Genomic DNA, 19,783 nt, shown 5'->3' with positions numbered 1-19,783 from the left:
TACAGGACATGTGACAAAACGACTCACAGTTTGTAGTACCACACGACGCCTGCTGCTGTCAGGAGCAGAAGGATGACGCCAAGAATGATGAGTGCTGTAGGTACATCTGGAAAATAAATAAAGAGTTTCTAAATAATTAATAAGCTAACTACTGTAGAGCAAAGAATTTTGCCTCTTCTTGGGAAAACTGTCACAAGGGAGCATCAAAAACACATAAAACATCAATCTAAAAAAAAATGAAAGGAGACCAGGACGTACCTCCCAGAGAAGGTTTTGTAGAGCTCGTCAGCCGTGGCGTCACTGACTCAGAGGAAACCGAGAAACTGGAGGCATGAGCAGAAGTAGAAAAGGCTAAACTGACGACAGTGGGTTTTGAGGTGATAAGGTGAGAAAGAGAAGTAGGAATATGGGTGGAGAAAGGCTTCAGAGTGGTGGAGGAGGAGGAAGTCCTAGTTGAATGTGTTGCTTTGATGAGGAGAGTAAAAGCTGAAAGAGATGTCTGCTCGGGGGGTTTGGTTGTCATCGGCTTCCTTGATGGAGACTCGGTTTCTGGTCTGTGCGGAGGTGTAGCAGGTGTTGAGGTTTGGGTCAGTGCTGTCAGTGTGGCGGGCAGCGTGGAGCTTTGTGGGCTGGCTGTTGATCTGTTTGATGTTTCTTCTAAATCTGCAAGTAGTGAGGAACAAAAGGTTTACACATATAGTCATTCAGTCACATGGGAATATGCAGTATACAGTGTAGTGAATAAACAGTACCTGATGCATTGAAGCAGAAGACACCAAACTTCTGATGTGCCGGTGCGAACCACAGCACCACCCCGGTTTTGCCCTTTCCACAGTTTTTGTCAGCTGTAAGTCGTGGGACGACTGCGATCTGTTCAGCCACCCAGCCGAATCTGTGAGAATAGCAAATAATGTGCAAATGATTAATCAAATTTTGGCCAAATCAAGTGTTTTAGCTTGGTTTGTAAAAAAACAACACGTTCTCATCCCAACTCATCATATACTGACACTTCGTCATGCCCTTCGGCGTCACTTTTCAGTCGCAGTAAACATGTACTTAATGTGAATTAAACAAAACCACTTGCTTAGGATCAGGTAAAAACAACATGGTGGGACTTAAAATGACTATGTTTTTACAGTGAAAATATGACGATGTTTTGAACAAACAGCTGATTGTAAAGTGAAAGTGAAACGTAACGCGGTGCCACTGGGGACGCCGGGGGGGCTCCAAATCCTAATTGAACCTAGGGCACTAATAGGGCTAGAGCCGGCCCTGTATAATTGATTAATATTACAGTGTTAGATTTCTTTTATCATTAAAAAGAAATCAGCAGAAATCTCCAACACTGCATATTGGTCAATACCTTAACAAGTATTCTACAACACCAGAACAGTCACCACATGCTTTCAGCCTACTTGCACATCTCCAGTCCGCTCTGTACCGCTCGCTCCATCTGGGCTCTGGTCGCCATGGTGACGTTCAGAAATAGACAGGCAGCTCTGGCAGCAGTGAAGTTGAGGGTGTATTTCCCTCCTTCCATAAGCATGAAGACTCCTGCAGCTCTGTGACCTTGAGGAACTGTAGACATTTTGTGCAAAAAAATAAAAAATACACATATTTAAAAAGCTTCAACATCAACAAGAGTTCTGTTAATAAAAACAATATTAATTCTGGACTGAAGCTTATCTTTTATATGTGTGTGTAAATTTAAAGTATCACATCTTGTAAAAAAACTTATAAATGCACCATGATTTGTGTTCATTTTGTCATTTCCCAGTTAAATCACTTTTATTTACAGTACAAACTGTACTATATTCTAACTTAAATAGTAATATAGGTACACATAGGCCACCGATGGCACTGTGAGTATACAAACAACAACAACAAAGCATAATAATGTAATTAATAATTGACATTTTCCACATTTAACAAATGATAATATTTGATGATTTTACATTTCATGCATTCCTGAAGCTTTTAGCCGACTGTGACCATATAATACATTTTTGATTGTCATGTGAAAAGCGACCAAAAAGAGTGCAGAAGTTAGAGCCAAAGCGTCCTGAAAATATTCCTTTTACCATAAAAGGTCATAAAAGATCTAAAAAAAAAAAATGTCATTCATTCAAATTCATTCACACCAGCAAAATAAACAATCAAAATGAAATACATAAATGTGCAGTATTTGCTCTAAATGTGGTGCTCCACCTACATCAGAAACAAAACAAACTCACCTTTAATTAGATCGGAGTCAGACGGCAGCAAAAAGGCTGCAAAAGATAAAAGTGAGAGTTGAGTAAAAAAACATAATCTTGCCATGTTTTCTATAAAATATCTATAACTGAAGCGGTTGAAGGTGAAGAGCCGAATAAAGCGAACGCAAAAAGGGAAAAGCCTCAGAACGAATGTGATGAGATGAGGAAACAGGAAGCGGAGGTCAAATCTGCTTGATGCCCCCTTTATGAGATAACACACACATCCACAGAAAGACCTTGACTCTCAGTGGGTTTGATCCAAAACATGGTTCACATCACGGATATAGGACATAAACAGCATATTCAAACTATTTAAAAATAAAAACAAATTGAGGATTTCCAGGATGTATTAAAGCAGTGTGACAGGAAACATTAGCTTTAAGCGGTGTTCTGAGAGAATAAACAGGAGATAATCCTCTTGTTGACATTAAAGAGCAGATCGGTTTATGTTGGCTGGTTGCTTCACACTCCTTTATCAAACTGGTGCTGCCAAATACGGATAAAGCAATATACTTGAAAATAGTTTTTTTCCGGTTTTCACTGGTCTGGGGTGTTTCTGCTTCGCCAGCATCTTCCAGAGCTATGTTTGCTCTGACAGGCTAGTCGGAAAGGGAACTTCCTCCACATTGTTTCTGTGTGTTTTCTTTCCCTGTTTCTCTTTTTCCCACTTTTACTCTTCTTCTCTATAATCATTTCTAGCTCTCCTGTTCTTTGTTAAACTCTTACCAGCTGTGACAGCGACGCTAGTATTGTTTTCATCTTGTGAGTCTGTGTGTGAGTCACAGAAGCGGTTTTGAGTACTTTGCTAGATGTTTATATTTCTGTCTGTCTGTGGACAGATTTAGTCAACGCACTAGCGTTGCTGCAAGATGCAGTCATGAAACTTTACAGGTGTGTAGTTGAGATCAAAACCAAGGCCGAGTGTAAAGATGGGAGTGGTCCGAGCAAGGGCTCCGGAGGTAGAGGAGTAGGAAGTGCAGGAAGGGGCCCCTCCACTTTACGTCCCTGGCTCAATTTGGCGTCACAGCTGGTGTGATCCCATCGCAATACGGTCTCTAGTTCTATAATGTTTCTGCTGCACCACATTGCTCTCTAGTCTATTGGTGACGGAGGGCGTCTCAATGCCTTCCATTAATTTCCTATGGAAAGAGGGAGAAGCAGTTACCCAGTGCATGGTGGGAGTGTTGCGGCGAGTTTCATAAAGTTGAAAAATCTCAACTTTATGCAAATGAGCTCGTCCAGCGACGTGTCTAGCTCACAAAATTTGGACCAAATTGGTAAACTAAAAATAAACAAGATTCAGCAGATGTTTTCAAAAATAGATTTTTGGTGGATTGTTTAGACGAAATAACAAAAAAAGATGCATTCCACTATAGGGTAAGTCACCGCGGCCAGTTGAGTGGAGCAGCGTGTCTACCTCTCTGGTGGACAATGTACCGTAAGGCTGCTTTCACACCAGATCTGGCGGTGCAGCGAAAAAACGCCAGTCCTCCCATTCATTTTGAATGGCGGTAGTGCGTTTGGGCTGTGGCGGTTGCGGGCGCAGGGGGTGTTGGAAAAAATATGCAGTGGCCTGTGGCAAAAACAGCATCAACTTTTGGAGAAATGCAACCCGACGACACGCTGCAGTGGCCAATCACGTAACCGGCGATCTTGAGCTGCACAACGTGACGTCAATCGCAGAACCAACCAGAAACTACATGCAGTTGATCTGTTTGCATGTTCACAGTGGGTGGCACAGCGGGGGATCAAACCTCAACCCTGAAAGTATTAGGATACATTAACTTCATACACCATTATGATCACTTTAACCCTTGAATTTTGTTGACCTTGCCTTTAGGGTCCTTCAAAGCCCAATGCTATAGGTTTACTGCTACTACAACTACTACTAATAAAAATAAAAATAATAATAATATTTGTAAAAACAAACACTTTTTTCCTCCAAATATTTCTTTTCTTTTCAAATACATTCAGTTATTTCTTCATGTGATCCTCCCTGTGTAAAAGCAACACCTGAGAATGTGAATTACAGCAACAAGTGCAAACAATCTGTCATGCTTAACTTAGGTTACACAGAGTGAAACCAGATGTGTTTTGACCAACCCGTTGTCACTCTCAGGTCCCAGGTCATCAAATACAGCAGCTTGGTCAGTGGCCCTGCTCATCCTTTACGGGAGTGAAGGAGGAAGTCAGGTGACGTAGTATGAAGAGCGATAAATTACATGTAGGGAGGATGTCGGGGTGAATGGATGGGTCAAAAAACACAGGACTTTCCCCCCAGGAGGCTGGTGTTTGTGTCTCATGTGAACCAAAAGGCAACGGAAGACTTATTTTTAGCCTAATTAACTATATAACAAACTTATTTGAACCCAAACCAGAATCTTTTCCTAAGTAGTTTTCTATGAACATGAAAGTTTATTCTAAAATACAGTGAATGCATTTAACGAGCAGAAATTCACACGTGCAAAACTGACGCTAGAGGAGTACATAGAGCATTATAGTTTGAAGCGTAGGGCCACTGACCAAGTTTTTTTTTTTGCAATTGAATTATTCACATATTTGTGGACTTTAGAAGCTTTTTAAAGCTGCATGAATGTCAAAACGTTGATGCTTGACACTGAAATCAAACCTCATCATTCTCAGCTCAATTAATGCTTAATATTTGACGTTATATTCCAGGAACCTTTGGATCAAAAGCCTGCATGCTTCTCTAATCTCCCAGCATTTAGGAAACCTGACCGTGGGGGGAGTGATAGAGGCCTGTTAGCATGAGGAGTGATCTTTTCTGTCGGGCCGATGTATTTACAGTTACATGCTTACAGCGAGGACGTTTTAATGTACGGTGGTGACATGACTCAGTTAATATGGTGTTAATAATAGAGCTTCCTTTCTGCTTGAGGGGTTGTAAGGGATACAGCGCTGTAACACAGAGAGGAGCAGGAGGGAGAAGCTAATTGGTCACACTTCCCTGGTCAGGAAGGGCATAAGTCTCAATTCATCCACGGGGACAGAAAAGCATAATTCAATGATAAAAGCGTGACAATTTCCTTCACGCAGCATCGTTACAGGAAGTCGTCCTCGGGGAAGAGAGGAGATTGAAATTGAAACAGTTTTTCTGAGGTCACTGATCCAAAAATAATTACAGATTACTTTTTTTTCCTCAGAACTGTCAAATGATATGCTTTTCCTAAATGTATGTTTTTACGATTTCTCTTAGTCATAAAAAAAGAATATATATAGTCAATTAATGAAAAATATTATTATTACTTAAATCATTTTTATCATTAAATGTAATCTACACATGGAGGAATGTTCTTTAGGAATGCCTTGGTCCATACTAACATTCATGCCTAGAAGCTACTCTGTACTTCTCTGTTGGTCTCTGAGCAGCTCAAATGCAGCAGTTGGGGGTGAAGTGCCTTGCTCATGAGCTACTGAACAGTGGCATGAGGGATGAGCAAGTCCGGGAAGACCAGAGACCAGACTGGGGAGGCGGTAGTTCTGTATTAAGTGCAAAAGTGCTGTTGCTATGGAAGGCCGAAGAGGCCATGTATCTAAATTATTTTATATATTTTGTTTGATTGTGATCATTGAAAAAATATTTATTTAAATCTGAAGTAGGCGAGATTGGGACAAATATGATTAAAAAAAGTTATTTTTATAAAACGGTCGCTATATCCTGACAGTACATGAAACAGGTAACCTGAAAGAAATCATGTGCCTTTGTTTTAAAAAGTGTGCAGGGAACGCCATTCCTTGTTTTTAGGCAACAACAACAGTTGCAGCTGTTATCTCATTGGTTGCGCTTTGAAAGGTCAGCGCTGGCAACCAAGGTCAAATTTGAAATAATTCACTCTGTGGCAATTTCGAGCGATGCACCACGCCAAAGGTAGCGCTTCCGCCTAGTTTTCTCTCCCCATAGGAAAACAATGGCACATGTGTGGGCAGCTTTAGGCCCAAAAACTGCTTCACCATGTTTCGGGAAAGATTGTGGTCAAGGTTAAAAGAAACTGACGGGAGACAGGATGTGATCAGTGTCAAAGTCAAACGACTACATAGTGGCACTTTTGGCTTTTCATACTTTTCAATTAGCAAGGCAGTAATAGCAAAGAAATGTCTCTCACACATTGTATCCTCTACCTGTATCTATTATCTGAATTCATAAGCGATACCAACTTTGTCATAAAGGCAGAACAAAAGACATCCATAGTCTCCCACTAGTCCTGTCCCGCCCCTCTTTGCCTCCACTACTGTGTCCACCTGAGAAGACCTGGAGATTGGCTATGAAGTGTGGGGATGTGGCCCTTTATAATTTGCCCCTGCTGCTGAAAATGTCACCAACATTGAGTGGTATGACTGTGTGAAGATTTCATATCACAATTTGAATTACATTTCACACTTGAAAAGATAAAAGGTGCCCTCATACCACAACACAGGGACTGTGTGCCTCTGTCCCGTGCAGGTTGGTCCTATCATGTTACCTTATGAATAACGAATGACGCTCGGTCGGTGATAGGATCCACCCCGGTGAACTCGACGTGAAACTGAGAACTTCATTCACATCACATTCTGAACACAAACCAGGAGCCCGACTGAGACCGTCATCACAATTAGTGACATTTTGGACAAAGCTGCACTGATCTGGCTTTGAAATGTCACTCAGAGCCAAATCCCACACCGACCTGCAGACGGCTGGGAGGCCCTCATTAGATGACAGCCTGTACAACTCTTTCTCCATGAGCAGCAGTAACGTTAACAGAGGCAGCCGGTTCGGGAACGGGACAGTGGAAGAGGTCAAAGGTCTCTCCAGACCGACCAGGAGGCCCGTACGGGTGGTCAGGCCGGTCAGCGCCGTCAGCTCCAATGGCACCTTCCTCCAGATCAACCATCTGCAGGGAGAGCTGGTCAGAAAGAGGAAGGTAAGGAGGAGGAGGAGAGGGTGGATCTGTCTTCAGACTGTACGAGCATCCTCAGAGATTCCTCTAGTTTTACTGATGATCTGTAGGAAAAATAGTTTATATTCCCAAGGTCATTTTAGAGGGGTACTGTGGAAATATTACAACTAAACTCCTTTAGGAACGTTTCAGGAATAGCAAAGTGATCCCACAGGAAAATTCGGTAAACTTTATAATAACCATCGTTTATAAATGGTAAATTGATAGCTAATTAAACTCAGTTAATAGTTATTATACCGTTAACAAACAACAAAATGATAATTAAAAATGTTTTTATTATATTATTAGTAATGCTATGCTATCCTGTAATTTAATTTATTTTAATTTATTTTATACTTAATTTTTTCCCGTTTTTTTAGGTTGCTTTCGTACATGCAAAAATAAGTAATTTAATTTAATTTAATTTATAAGAATAAAATAAAAAAAAATGCTGTAATTTTAACAGTTTATTGTTGCAGACATTAAAACATTTTTATACTATACATAAATATATATACTGTATAAAACATTTTTTATATAAGTAATGCTATCATTTTTTAATTGTTTATTGTTGCAAACATTTTTTATACTATATATATATATAAGTATGCGTTCATGATTGAGATATTATTTGTAAATTTATTTGTAAACTATTTGTAAATTATTTTTATCTATGTAATGTCTATAGATGCTTTACAAACAGTTTATTTGTAAAGCATCTATAAACATTACATAGATATTTGTAACACTTTGTTAATGGTTAATAATTGGTTTATAAACCATCTATATATATTATTTGGATGGCTATTATAAAGTTGAAACTGATGATTATAATCAGTTATTATTATAATACCTCGTTAAATGGTTAATAAATACTTTGTAAAGCATCTATAAATATTATTTAGATAGCTATTTAATAGTTTGTCAGTGTTTAATAAGGTTTCTGGTCTATCTACCTCTATCTATCTTTACAATCATCTGGTAATCATTAACAAATATTTAATATAGTTATTTGTATAATTATTATAGTATATAATATAGTTATAATGTGTACAAGAATAAACTGTTAATAAATAGTTTATTAGTGTAATCAGAATGTAATTGTTAATGTCTCCTATCAGCTATGATGAAATATATAATTTATAAACTAATTATTTAATATTACACAAACTACTTATAAAATAATATAAATGATACTAATTAGTAAACATTATTAATTATCATGTCATTGTTTATTAACTATGTTTAATTAACCCTCAATTTACCATTTATAATTGATGGTTATTATAAAGTCCCGGTAGAGGTTTACTACGGAATGATCCCATAAGAGAAAATAAGTGAGTACAACTGAAACTAAAGTAATAATGTTAAGTCTAACAATTAACAATTACAAAGAGAACACTGTATAGTAAAAAAGTCTACCTCTATCTGTTTTCAATCATATCGTCAGCTCTTAGTTAAAAGAAAATGATGTGACCACAAATAGAGTTGGAACAACATAACTTATATGATCTTTTGCCTGAAATGTCTGTATCTAATTTTGTCTGGTTCCAAATGTGCATCGAACTCTCAACATTAATAAGAATCAAGGTTCGGTATACGTCTTGTTTTAATAAAAGAAGTACACAGAAAGAAATGATGCAGATTATTTTCCCTTTAAAACTCTGCTTTCAATTTCCCAAACCTGATTTCAATTACAGAATTATTATTATTATTATTATTATTGTTTCCTCATAATTATGAAGTTAATTTAAGAAGTCAGGACACAGTGAGAGACAGTGACTCACAATTGCCGCGACCAGATGTAACCGAATGAGTGCTAAAGAACTAACAGAATGTATAATGAGGAGATTAGTCAGCTCCACTGTTGCTAGAAACATATCCTAACAGGACGTGTCTAATAAATATTAATAGGTCTCGTTGTGCACCAATGCAGATTGTCAAATAACTGCTAGCTACCTACAGGTGCAGATGAGACATTCTACCCCAAACACATGCCGTGTATTCATCAACCACACTTTGGTTTGTCTTCATCTCCTTTTTATGTCCCCAGGAAACGAAACATTGCATATGTCCTTAGTAAGTCTGGCCCATAGTGTTGTTGGCGTTATGAAGCACCAGTCTTGCATTAAAACGTCTGCTGTTGTTGTGCATGTGGTTGTTTCCACAACACAGATGAGGTGTTGAATGCCTGTCATGAAAAGCATATGTTGAAAAAAACGTCCCAGAATTTGCTGGTTGTCGTCACTGATACGATGAATGTGAGGAAAAGCTGCGTGACAGCTGACAGCTCCCTCTCGTGGAGAACCTGCAGCCTGTTAAATATGACAGAGAGTTGGAAGTCAAAATGTTATGGTGCTTTGCAACTAATGTTAAGTCAGTGAAGTCATTTAGGAAGCTGAGAACAATCTAAGTCCATTTAGTAGCTATTGTGGGACTTTCAATCATACCACATGATCTTTATCCCCAAATGGAGGTTGCTTAGTTTTCATTGAATTGTAGTCATCCTTAAAGCTTCAGTAGTCAGTATATTTTTGGCATCATTGGGCAAAAATGCCATAATAAACTTTCAGCATAATGTAATTCAAGTGTTCTGAGAGAAAACTAGACTTCTGCTCCTCCTCATGGCTCTGTTTTCAGGCTTTAGAAAATCTAGCCCGTGACGGCAGACTTTGACCAATCACAGGTCATTTCATTGAGAGAGCGTTCCTATTGGCTGTGCTCCGGTCATGTGACCGGCACTTGGCGTTCCTTCACCAGATTTCACAATGTTGGCGGCGTCAAAAACTTTCTAATTTTACAGCTAAACCGTGCACTACAAGATGATTCTGAAAACATTTGAGGTGAGAAATAGGCATTAACGTAACATAATATTGATTCATATTTGATCAGCGCTGCCTAGTTTGACCGGAGTTTGCGAGTGATTGACAGCCGGCTCTCATAGACGGCAGATGGACAGCAGACCTCAGATCAGCTCTGACTGCTTGTTTTCCTCCGGTCTTTGGAATCTTGCAGATGCTCTTAGGAGCACCGGAGGACACGGAGGCACATGATTTTTTTCAGGTTACCTGTTTCATGTACTACTGTCACAATATAGCGACCGTTTTTTAATCATATTTGCTTCTATCTCGCCTACTTCAGCTTTAAAGAGGTGGGAAAAAATTTATATTTGAGCCTGCAATTCCATGACAACTGGACAGACTCCATTTGCTAGTGAAGAACATGCAATATAATCGAAAGCCCAAGGATGCCAAAAACATTCTGCCTACTGCCACTTTAAATTGCTATTTCCAAGGTCAAGATTGAACTTTGAAGCTCAGCTTAGTTTAGGTAGGTTACAAGTTTAAATGTTAATCAAACGATAACATTAAACCCCTAAAATGGTATAAAAAAATAATTAAAAAAAGACTCAATATTCCGAATAAAAATGTATTATTTGCTTTGATAAGTGTGGAAAAAATTGTTTTCATGTTGATGGTAGGAATGAGGAATTTCTTACCGGCTTCAAGTCAGAGTCAATGTCATCTTTCCTCAGGAATGCGAGGATCTGAGAAAAGAAAACAAGTACTTATCAAATGAGATCCACATGGAGCGGATCATGATGCGCACAGAGAGCGAGCTGACCATGAGGAACCTCAGGAACCTGAACCAGGAGCTGCAGGCTCAAGTCAAAGAGGTACACACAAACACTGGACTTTTAAACAGTGGGTCACTCCAGAGATAAGAAAAAAAGAGCCACTTTATGGCAACTGCAAAAGAGCCTGAAAAAACATGCAGGTAGTGAAATACATAAAGGAGTTTCATGTAGTACCATTAACACACTGTAGTAGCTCACTGTCTCTGGAGTCTTATTACATCTAGAAACAAAGGCAGGCATCTACTGTTTCCTGACCAAGTCACTACACTATATACACCCACCTCTCACTCTCTGACCCCCATCAGCTGAACCAGAAGCTGTACCAGAGCCATCAGAGGGCGGCGTTGTGCTCACGAGCCGCAGACGAGGCAGAGGTGTCCAGAGGGGAGGCGGAGAAGATCAGGGCGCTAGCCGAGGCCCGGGCCCTCGGGTGTCAGCGGGACAAGGGGGCCGCAGAGGCCGACAGGAACCGCCTGAGTGAGGAACTGCAGCAGCTTAAAAAGGAGGTTTGACACAGTTATTGTCAGCTGATCTGCACAATCACCTTTGAACAACTTGTAAGCGACAGAACAGAGATAATTAGAGGCAGCGATTAGTGTAACTGTAGTCCAACATGTAATGTATATGCTCCTTGGGTGCTCCATCAGGGTGGGATGTTACACTGACTGCAACTTCATCCCAAATGTCAGCAGTTAGCATTAACAAGCAAATTATACAGTAACAGTAGAACCGAAGCACGGAGGGTCAAGCCAAGTCACTTTATTTATAAAGTGCATTTAAAGAGTGAGGCTGGTTATATTCCATATTCTTCTTATTGTCAACAAATCCAATAAATAGACCAAAACCAACACTTAATTGATCAAACTAACAAGTATTGTCTGTTCAGAACACACAACACAACGGTTCATGTGATATCTTACGGAAAGTTATTTTGTTATTTTTCGTGCGTTTTCATACGAACGTCCAGCAACACGAGCGATCAGTGTGCCTGTGCAACCCGTGTAGTGTTTAGGCAACAAAACTACTTGGTTAGGTTTAGGAAAAGATCATAGTTTGGGTTAATATAACTATGGAAGTGGTGTAGACTTCCGGTTTCACACCGAACACGAACAACGTTCTCCTGGGTGATCCCGTGTTTTTTAAACTCACCCTTCCACCCTATTCTGCCTATTTTTTGCCGCTCTTTATACTACGTCACCTGTCCAAAGCTCACAATTACTTGGGTTACATACAAACTGATTATGTGGGTTGTATACAAATTATAGCTCATTAGGGATCCTTCATTATGTTGATATGGCTCTTTTTTGAGTCAGCCCCACTTACGCTATCTTGCTCCAAAGAGCACCAAATGTGTATTAATCCACCACTGAAAATATTCCCCAAGAAATACACTGTTTCCTGCAGATTGAGTAACGTTTTTTAAAAAAGCACAGTGGCCAGCTCTCTCAGAAAATCACCATGCCATCACCAGGAAAGACTTAAATTAATAAATAAACAAATTATGGTGAATAATCATTTCCATAATTATTGGATTACATATTATTGATGAGCAGAGCAACAGACATCAGATGACTCTTTATGATCTCTTTAACCAAACTGGATGTGGAATATTTTTAGGAGCAGTTTCCTGACAGAGTTCCCTCTCTCTGTTACCAGCACCAATATCCCTCAATCAGCCCGGGCATAAACAGGATATGACATTATCAGAGGACTGAATCGACTCAATTATGACCTGTGACACTCATTTGGCATCTTCTTTTTTCTTCTTGCAGCACACTGATCTGCAGCTTTCAGTGGCACGAACAGAGAAGAGCTACTTTGAAACCAAGCTGAAGCTGGACCGGGTGTCTGGGGAGAAACAGGCCCTGCTGCAGGAGAACAGGAGCCTGGAGGGAGACAGAGACGACCTCCGACACAAGCTGAGACAGATCACTGACGAAAATGTCCAGATTAAACACAAGTGGGTATATTTCATGGCCGAGGATAGAGCCCTGTTGTACACCAAATTTCTGCCGGACGTGTGACATTTCAGAAGAGACAAACATTATTATTATTATTATTATGCTGACAGTAGTGTGAAATCCAGCGGTTACATTACAGCAGCACCAGACAGCCTGGTTACCAAATGGCGTATGAATAACACAACAATTTCTTAAGTCATTTCATTCGTTATTGCTATTCTGTTTTTTGCTTTTCGTGTGTCATTTCACACCGTCCCAATGCTACAACGCTCAGAGCAAGTGCTTCGGAAGTCAGGTGACGCAGAACGAGAAAGTCCACGTAAGGAGGAGATCGAGGTGGATGGATGGGTCAAACAAATGCATAACTTTGACCGCCGTTTGCGTGAAAATAAAAGTCAACTGTTGACTTATTTACATTGACTACTTAACTTATGTACTTAACTTCATTTAGACAACAAATGTCCTTATTTTCCTAAACCTCATCAAGTAGTTTTATTTGTTTTCACAACATTGATCACGTGTTTAAAACTGCAACCGTGCATCCATATGTGGCGAGTTAGGAATGAGAACGGCATTAAATGAAGCTTGAAATGCGTGACATGCAAAAGGTCCTTAAAGGTCTGAGGATCTGGCGGTAACTAGCAGTGAGGTGAGGAGATTACAACCAGCTGAAGCCTCTCCCGTGTGCCAAGCGTGTTGGAGTGTTAAGGTGGCCGACGTGAAAACATGAATGACCCTCTCTAGAGCCATCTGGAGCAGAGCCAGTGCTCAGAGCGTGTGTGTACGTTGGAAGTGAGTGGTGAAGCAAGAGAGAGAGAGAATGGCGGCGACGGAAGCGAGTAACGTTATCGACTCCGGCTCAAGCAGGAAACGTTAAAAGAGTTTGATTGTCCCTTCTGGGCTTCTGTAGAACATGGCGAAGCAACATGGCGGACTCCGTGAAGAGGACCCGCACCCTGTGTAGATATAAACGGCTCATTCTAAGGAAAAAAAAAAACACAACAATTCTTATTATCAGGTCATTATACACTAAAGAAAACATTAATATTATGTTCCATTTCTGCCAATAGATCCCCCTTAATTGTTACACATTGGTTCTTTAAAAGTGGCGTGCTATTTATGCGCCTTCCCATGAGACCACGTTGCACCAGAATACTGCATCTGCTTGAATAAGAAGATTAATTTAAAACTCCTAAAAACACAGTTTCAGTGTGTAAGTACTCAACATGTAGGGAGGTGATGGGTCAAGGTTTGTCTCTTTAAAGTGACTAAATGATTGCTTTTTGAAACTAGTCAGGCGCACAGTCAGAACAATGTGAACTGATAGTAGACCATATGGCCAGTAGGGTTAAATACCTCTTTAAGAAGGGAGGTTGGAACAATGTCAAAAGGGCCCAGAGGAGGGATGTTTCATGTCACCCACTTCTCGTATATAAAAACAGGAAAAGCTAAATGGAAGCAATAAATCCACACATAACAGCAAACTATAAATCGCCTTAATGAGATGAGATTTTCGTCAAAGAAGGGTCCAGCGTCACGTTACGATAAGTGATTTTGTTTTTAATGTTTTGAAGTCTTTCAGACCCTTTGGTTGAATATACATCTTGTGCTACCATTTTGGGACCACCCACTGCTGCATCATACATTAACTGCATAAGTACTTGATCTCCATTTATGCTAAATACCAGAAAAGACATTTTTTTTCTTGCTGGGAGCATAAATTGTAACACTAGAAGAAGAACATCAGATCAGATGGATTGCTGCACATCTAATCTAAACAGTGTTCGTCACAAAGCCCGAAGCATCAAAGCAGATGACGCTGCTAAATGTTAGAGTTATCATCTTTGCAAGATTGATTCCTGTCATGTTTTTTTGCAGGATTTTTGTGTTAAGTTGTGGGTGAATTAAACTTTCAGTGCCCAAAGCAATGTCCCGAGTTGATCTTAGTTTGCAGCCACACTGTAAACATAATAGAAAATCAGCTGTAACAAAAGAAAAACATTTCTGCTTGAGTGATGAAGGCATCCTTGAAGTTTCACAATTGGTGTGGCAATTATGGCGTTTCACATAACAACTCTTTGAGCATTATCAAAGCCCAACCAGTGCTGTATGAGATCAGTGGAGATATAATGTGAGTTAGGACAGACCCAGTTTAGGAGTGTGTGTTACACACTGTATATATACTGTATATGGGAAAACAGAAGATCAGTGAGAGCTTGACTGGAGGAGCTGAGAGGAAAGCAGAGGAGATGATGGAAGCGGGAAGGGAAGAATAAATAACAATAATGAATGTCAAAGAAGAGAAGGGCGGTTTGACTCTAAGACAAGTTTCACAAGAGAAATTATGGATTTCAAACACTCCCTTAAAAGTAAAAAAACAAACACACGTCTTCACCTTCTTTTGGACGTGAGTATAGGTGGTCTCTGGGCAGTGTCAGTGATCTTGGGCGATTCTTCAAAGGAAAAAAGGGGGGGAATTCCTAAATCCAGATGTGCTTAGTTACTATATATCTATCCAAACAGCACAGGTACGACAAAGAGGTATAAATTTCCCTCTTTAATAGCTTGTTGCTTTGATTTACTGGCTGATATCTTGCTTGTTTTGGTATTCGCGAGCATGTTAAATGGTTTTCATTTCTGACAAGCAAGTGCAGACATGACGTACAGAGTGCTTTGAAAACACAAGATGAGTTTGCGCTGAAGTTCGTTTGCAAAATAGAAGTCACAAGATTGGAATGGAAAGGAAAAGATTCAGCCAAAACAGTAAAAGAATTTAAAAGAATCAAAACAACGTCTCCGCAGTCCGGTGGTAAAAATTAAAAGATATTTTGGGATGTAATTTCAGTCTTGTGTTCACAGCGAGATGAATTCGAGGCGCAGGGCGATGGCATCGGAGGAGGAGGCCAAAAAGGCCAACCAGACTCAGCGGGAGGCCGAGGCCGAGAGGCGTCTGGCTGAGAAGGAGAGGCAGGAGAGAACGACCGAGTGTCTCGGCTGGAGGGAGAAGCACCAGGAGTTAGCCGACCGGTTCAGAGGTCAGGAGGACATGAAGGCTCTGAGGCAGAGCAAAGCAGTAAGAAAGCATCCATCTCCAGTTCATCACACCTCAGTAAACTGATCACACGCTAGTGTTCTCTCAAGGAGACGAGAGGGACGTCGTCCAAGGGATCAAATATGAATCAATATTCTGTTACTGTAATGCCTATTTATCGCATAAAATGTTTTCAGAAACATCTTGTAGTTTAGTGTTTAGCTGTAAAATGAGAAAGTTGACAGTTTGATCGGAGTTCGGAGTGATTGACAGCTCAGTTGAATGAGCAGCCAATAGGAACGCTCTCTCTCTGAAACGATCTGTGATTGGTCAAAGTCTCCCATCACTGGCTAGATTTTCTGAAGCCTGAAAACAGAGCCATGAGGAGGTGCAGAAGAATTTGAATTACAATATGCTGAAAGGTTATTATGGGGTTTTTGCCCAATGATGCCAAAAATATACTGCATACTGCAGGTTTAAATAGGCATTAGGCGTCGCTATAAGCACCATAGATGTGGGTCAATAGGGGCCTACTACACCTAATAATAGGTTTTATCACTTATTCCCATGGTAGATTGCTGAAAGGAGTTATAAACGAAGACAACAGCGACCTCTAGCGACCGTAGTAATTATGACAGGAGCAGTCGCGGAAGTCAGTTGCTGTAGACGGTGTGAAACTCCATAAGGGGTGGAGGTTGGAGGCGATGGATGAGACACAAAATAAGGGTTTCCATGCAGGAGACCGGGCTTTGCATCCTGTGTGAAACCAACAACATGTAGTTGTCTTTGTGTTTACAAGCGTTAAGTTTCCCTCTCACTTTTGAAACATAGTTATTTTAAGCCAAAACACAATGTTTTTCCCTAAACTTTATCTAAGTGGTTTCGTTGTCTAAACCTAAAGAAGTTATATTTTTGTTGACTAAACCTAAAGAAGCTTTTTTGTTTTGTTTCATTTCATTCAGTTTTGCATGTTAGAACATGTTGCTTTTAAGTTTCATTTTCACTTTTACAACATAGTAGGCATTAACAGGACCCTAATGACCCACATCTATCATGCTTATAGCGACCGGTAACGCCTATCTAATGGCCTGATAACAGTCGAATCGGGTGGTGATATAAACGTCAGCACACAGCAGAAGTTAAAAGTTGAGTGGTCATTTGCTTGTAACGATTACTGCTCAATAAAGGCGAATCACATGTTTTCACAGGAACAGCAAATTACATGTGTGGTCAGTGCAAACACACTTTGTTTTGTCTGTGGTTAATCCAAATTTAAGGTACATTTTATGTTTGTTTTCCCAACAGTGTCAAGCCAACATCAAGAGTTATTTCCTCTGCATGACAGAAAGCGATCAGAGGGTTAAAATCCTCAAAAATCAAGACGGCAGCCCGAAAAATTTTACGGTGAGATGACTCTACAGCTGGGTTCATGAAATCATCTAATAATGTAAAAATATATGTACGTATATGGTAAAGCAACCAGTTCTTGTGTCATATAATTTTGTTCAGGAGGGAGACCCTGTGTACATCTCCACCCCCGAGTCCAGTCCTGAAGAGCCTGAAAGGAGTTCCTCCAGGTAACGCTGTGTGGCCACCAGGAGGCTCTAAAAACAGCTAATCACACTAACCTGGTGGAAAAACCATCTACTGTATCTATCTATAAACTATCAACTGAGAAAATATTCTTGTTTTAGTTGGATGACCACACACTTTTGGCATTATTATTCAGAGGGTTTTATGGGTCTAATAACTTAAAATCAATTAATGGAGGAGAATTTAACACATTATTGTTCACATTATTTAAATATTATGGTTTTTTTTAATGCTTGTGTAAATCAATGGAGCCTCCGTTAACATTAGTTCCGTTATTTAGCCAAGCAGGACTGTGCTGCCCATCGGCTTCTAACAGGTAATGTTACTAAATCTCCCCCTAATAATCAGAGATATGGAGATTTCATCCAACACTGACAAAATGTGAGGTCCTGTATTAATTTTACAATTCTTATTTCTGTTTTGCACAGGTTGAGGCCCCTATGTGTAAAGTATGTTAAATTACTCTTAATGTCTTATGTTATTGTTTGTAGAAAAATGAGGGAGAACAGGTGAAAGCCTTTCACTCTGTAGGTGTTGCCATTTCCTTTTTTTGATACTAAATACTAATACAAAAAATAGGAGAAATACAGGTGGAAAGAAAAGCGTTATTACAAAAACAAAACTGTGAAATAGGGCTGCACAATTAATCAAAGTTTTATCAAAATCGCAATATGCAAATTGCAGTAGGGGCAATATTTGTTACAGGTGAAATGTGTGTCAAAATACCATTTTAAATTAGATATTGTGGTGCTACAGAGATGTTTTGGCCTACACATATATATTACAGACAGAAAAAAATCTTTGTTTGGTACAGATCCCCATAATGTTTTTCAATGAAAATGAGAATAAAGATGTAAAAATAATCATTCTATCTTATATCACAAATCATATCGCAATTGTAATATCAGTCATTTTAAAGGATTTTCCCCTGAAAGAGATCAGTTGCATTGTAAATATGCAATAACTCACTAATTTTTGTGTGAACCCTCTCAGGACCATGTTCAGGGTCTCGGCCCCGCACACGGGAAGGGATCCGGGCCCGAGTCATTTTGATGAGCTGCCCGCCTTCGGAGGAGAGCGACCCGACTCTGCTCCTCAACGCAGGAGCAGGAAGGTGGTGGATTACTTCTGGATCCCTACAGACCAGGAATAGTCGACCGTTAGAAGAAGAAGAAGAAGGGTGAAACCTGCTTTGCTTGGTCACGACAGCAGGCAGAGGAGATTTTTGAAAGAAATTGTTGAAAATGCTGCGATGACGTAACAAACACACAAACCTCCAAACCTCCAGGCCCTGGTCCTCTCTCTCAACCTCCCAGCCTGCAATCTATCACCATACAGCCTGAATCAACTCCTCCTGCCTCAGTTTTCATACTGAGATGGGATCCATCTAAAAAAATCTTGTACCTGCTCTTTAAAATAAATCTAAAATGTATTTTTACCAGCTTCAATAGTTCCTATATCGATCACAAAACAAATTTGACTATTTCTATCATGTGTTATTCAGGTGTTAAAGCTAGGGTTGGTAATCTTGAGAAACTAGCAAAGGCAAGCTAGATTCTTAAAAATGATCCAGCCCAAAAACCCAGCCCAAAAACCCAGCCCAGTGTTGCCAACTCTTTTCCAATTAGAGTAGCTAGCAGCACTAGCTCCAAAAGTCCCTAACTCTAGAGCGAAAGTCCATGGTCATTATTATCGTAAACATATAATGAACGTAAAGTACTCACAGCTGTTAAGCTGGCAGCTTGTGGAAGACTCCGGTTATGAGCAACGAGTGCACGCAGGTAGACGGGTAGTGCGTCCAATCATTTCATAGTCCTGCGACAGTCACAGATAACTGTATATAACTATAAAAATGTTTTTGAAGATCATCAACCCTAGCTTTAAATAAAAGCTTAAAGGTGCAGTGTGTAGGATTTGGTGGCATCTAGTGGTGAGGTTGCAGATTGCAACCAACTGAAACATTACGTGTGTTACACAGTGTGAAGCGTTTTGATGCAGAGTTTGGATATGTAAAGAAAAGCAGTGTAAATTAAAAAAAAAAAAAGACCTTTGTAGCATAGTGGCTAGCGCCTAACACACCTTTATCTCCAGTTGCATTGTGGGTAACGCAGTGACCAGGTGCAGTTCAGAATAAAAAGGATGATTTATATAAATATCTATACAGGTTACTTCTCAAGCTTTAGGTTGATGTTCACAAGTATTAACTGAACAAATGTCTGATGTTTTAAAATCCTCAACATCCTTGTTTAAAGGTGCAGTGTGTAGGATTTGGCGGCATCTAGCGGTGCGGTTGCAGATTGCAACCAGATGGAAATGTTCCTGTTTCCTTGCTGTGCCAAGCGCTTAGGAGAACTACAGTGGCCGAGGTGAAA

The 19,783-nt window shown here is 39.9% G+C and overlaps 2 protein-coding genes across 2 annotated transcripts in view; one reads left to right on the top strand and one right to left on the bottom strand.

Annotated features, from left to right (window-relative positions):
• Positions 1–2,423, bottom strand: part of lyve1b (lymphatic vessel endothelial hyaluronic receptor 1b) — a 3,046-nt gene extending 623 nt beyond the window's left edge. Inside the window, exons 1-5 of the mRNA XM_037767295.1 lie at positions 2,235–2,423; positions 1,416–1,578; positions 753–892; positions 259–663; positions 28–106 (exon numbers count right to left, since the gene is read on the bottom strand). Coding sequence (XP_037623223.1) covers positions 28–106; positions 259–663; positions 753–892; positions 1,416–1,578; positions 2,235–2,319 — 872 coding nt within the window. The 5' untranslated portion in view covers positions 2,320–2,423. The remainder of the gene's footprint in view (positions 1–27; positions 107–258; positions 664–752; positions 893–1,415; positions 1,579–2,234) is intronic.
• Positions 2,424–6,907: 4,484 nt separating this feature from the next.
• LOC119486640 (protein FAM184A) lies at positions 6,908–18,958 on the top strand. Its single transcript, XM_037766922.1, has 8 exons — positions 6,908–7,174; positions 10,725–10,865; positions 11,132–11,332; positions 12,599–12,786; positions 15,647–15,860; positions 17,124–17,222; positions 17,328–17,395; positions 18,405–18,958. The coding sequence occupies exons 1-8, from the start codon at positions 6,908–6,910 to the stop codon at positions 18,562–18,564; spliced, it is 1,338 nt and encodes a 445-aa protein (XP_037622850.1). The 3' UTR covers positions 18,565–18,958.
• The last annotated feature ends 825 nt before the right edge of the window (positions 18,959–19,783 follow it).

This window comes from Sebastes umbrosus, chromosome 4 (assembly GCF_015220745.1).
Source record: "Sebastes umbrosus isolate fSebUmb1 chromosome 4, fSebUmb1.pri, whole genome shotgun sequence".
NCBI classification, from domain to species: Eukaryota; Metazoa; Chordata; class Actinopteri; order Perciformes; family Sebastidae; genus Sebastes; species Sebastes umbrosus.
This window is presented reverse-complemented; position numbering and strand designations above follow the sequence as displayed.

Excerpts from the sequence above, each read along its gene's own strand:
- LOC119486640 (XM_037766922.1), top strand. The coding sequence starts at position 6,908 with ATGTCACTCAGAGCCAAATCCCACACCGACCTGCAGACGGCTGGGAGG. Across the intron at positions 7,175-10,724 it reads AGCTGGTCAGAAAGAGGAAG|GAATGCGAGGATCTGAGAAA; the intron begins GTAAGGAGGAGG and ends ATCTTTCCTCAG. Across the intron at positions 12,787-15,646 it reads AATGTCCAGATTAAACACAA|CGAGATGAATTCGAGGCGCA; the intron begins GTGGGTATATTT and ends TTGTGTTCACAG.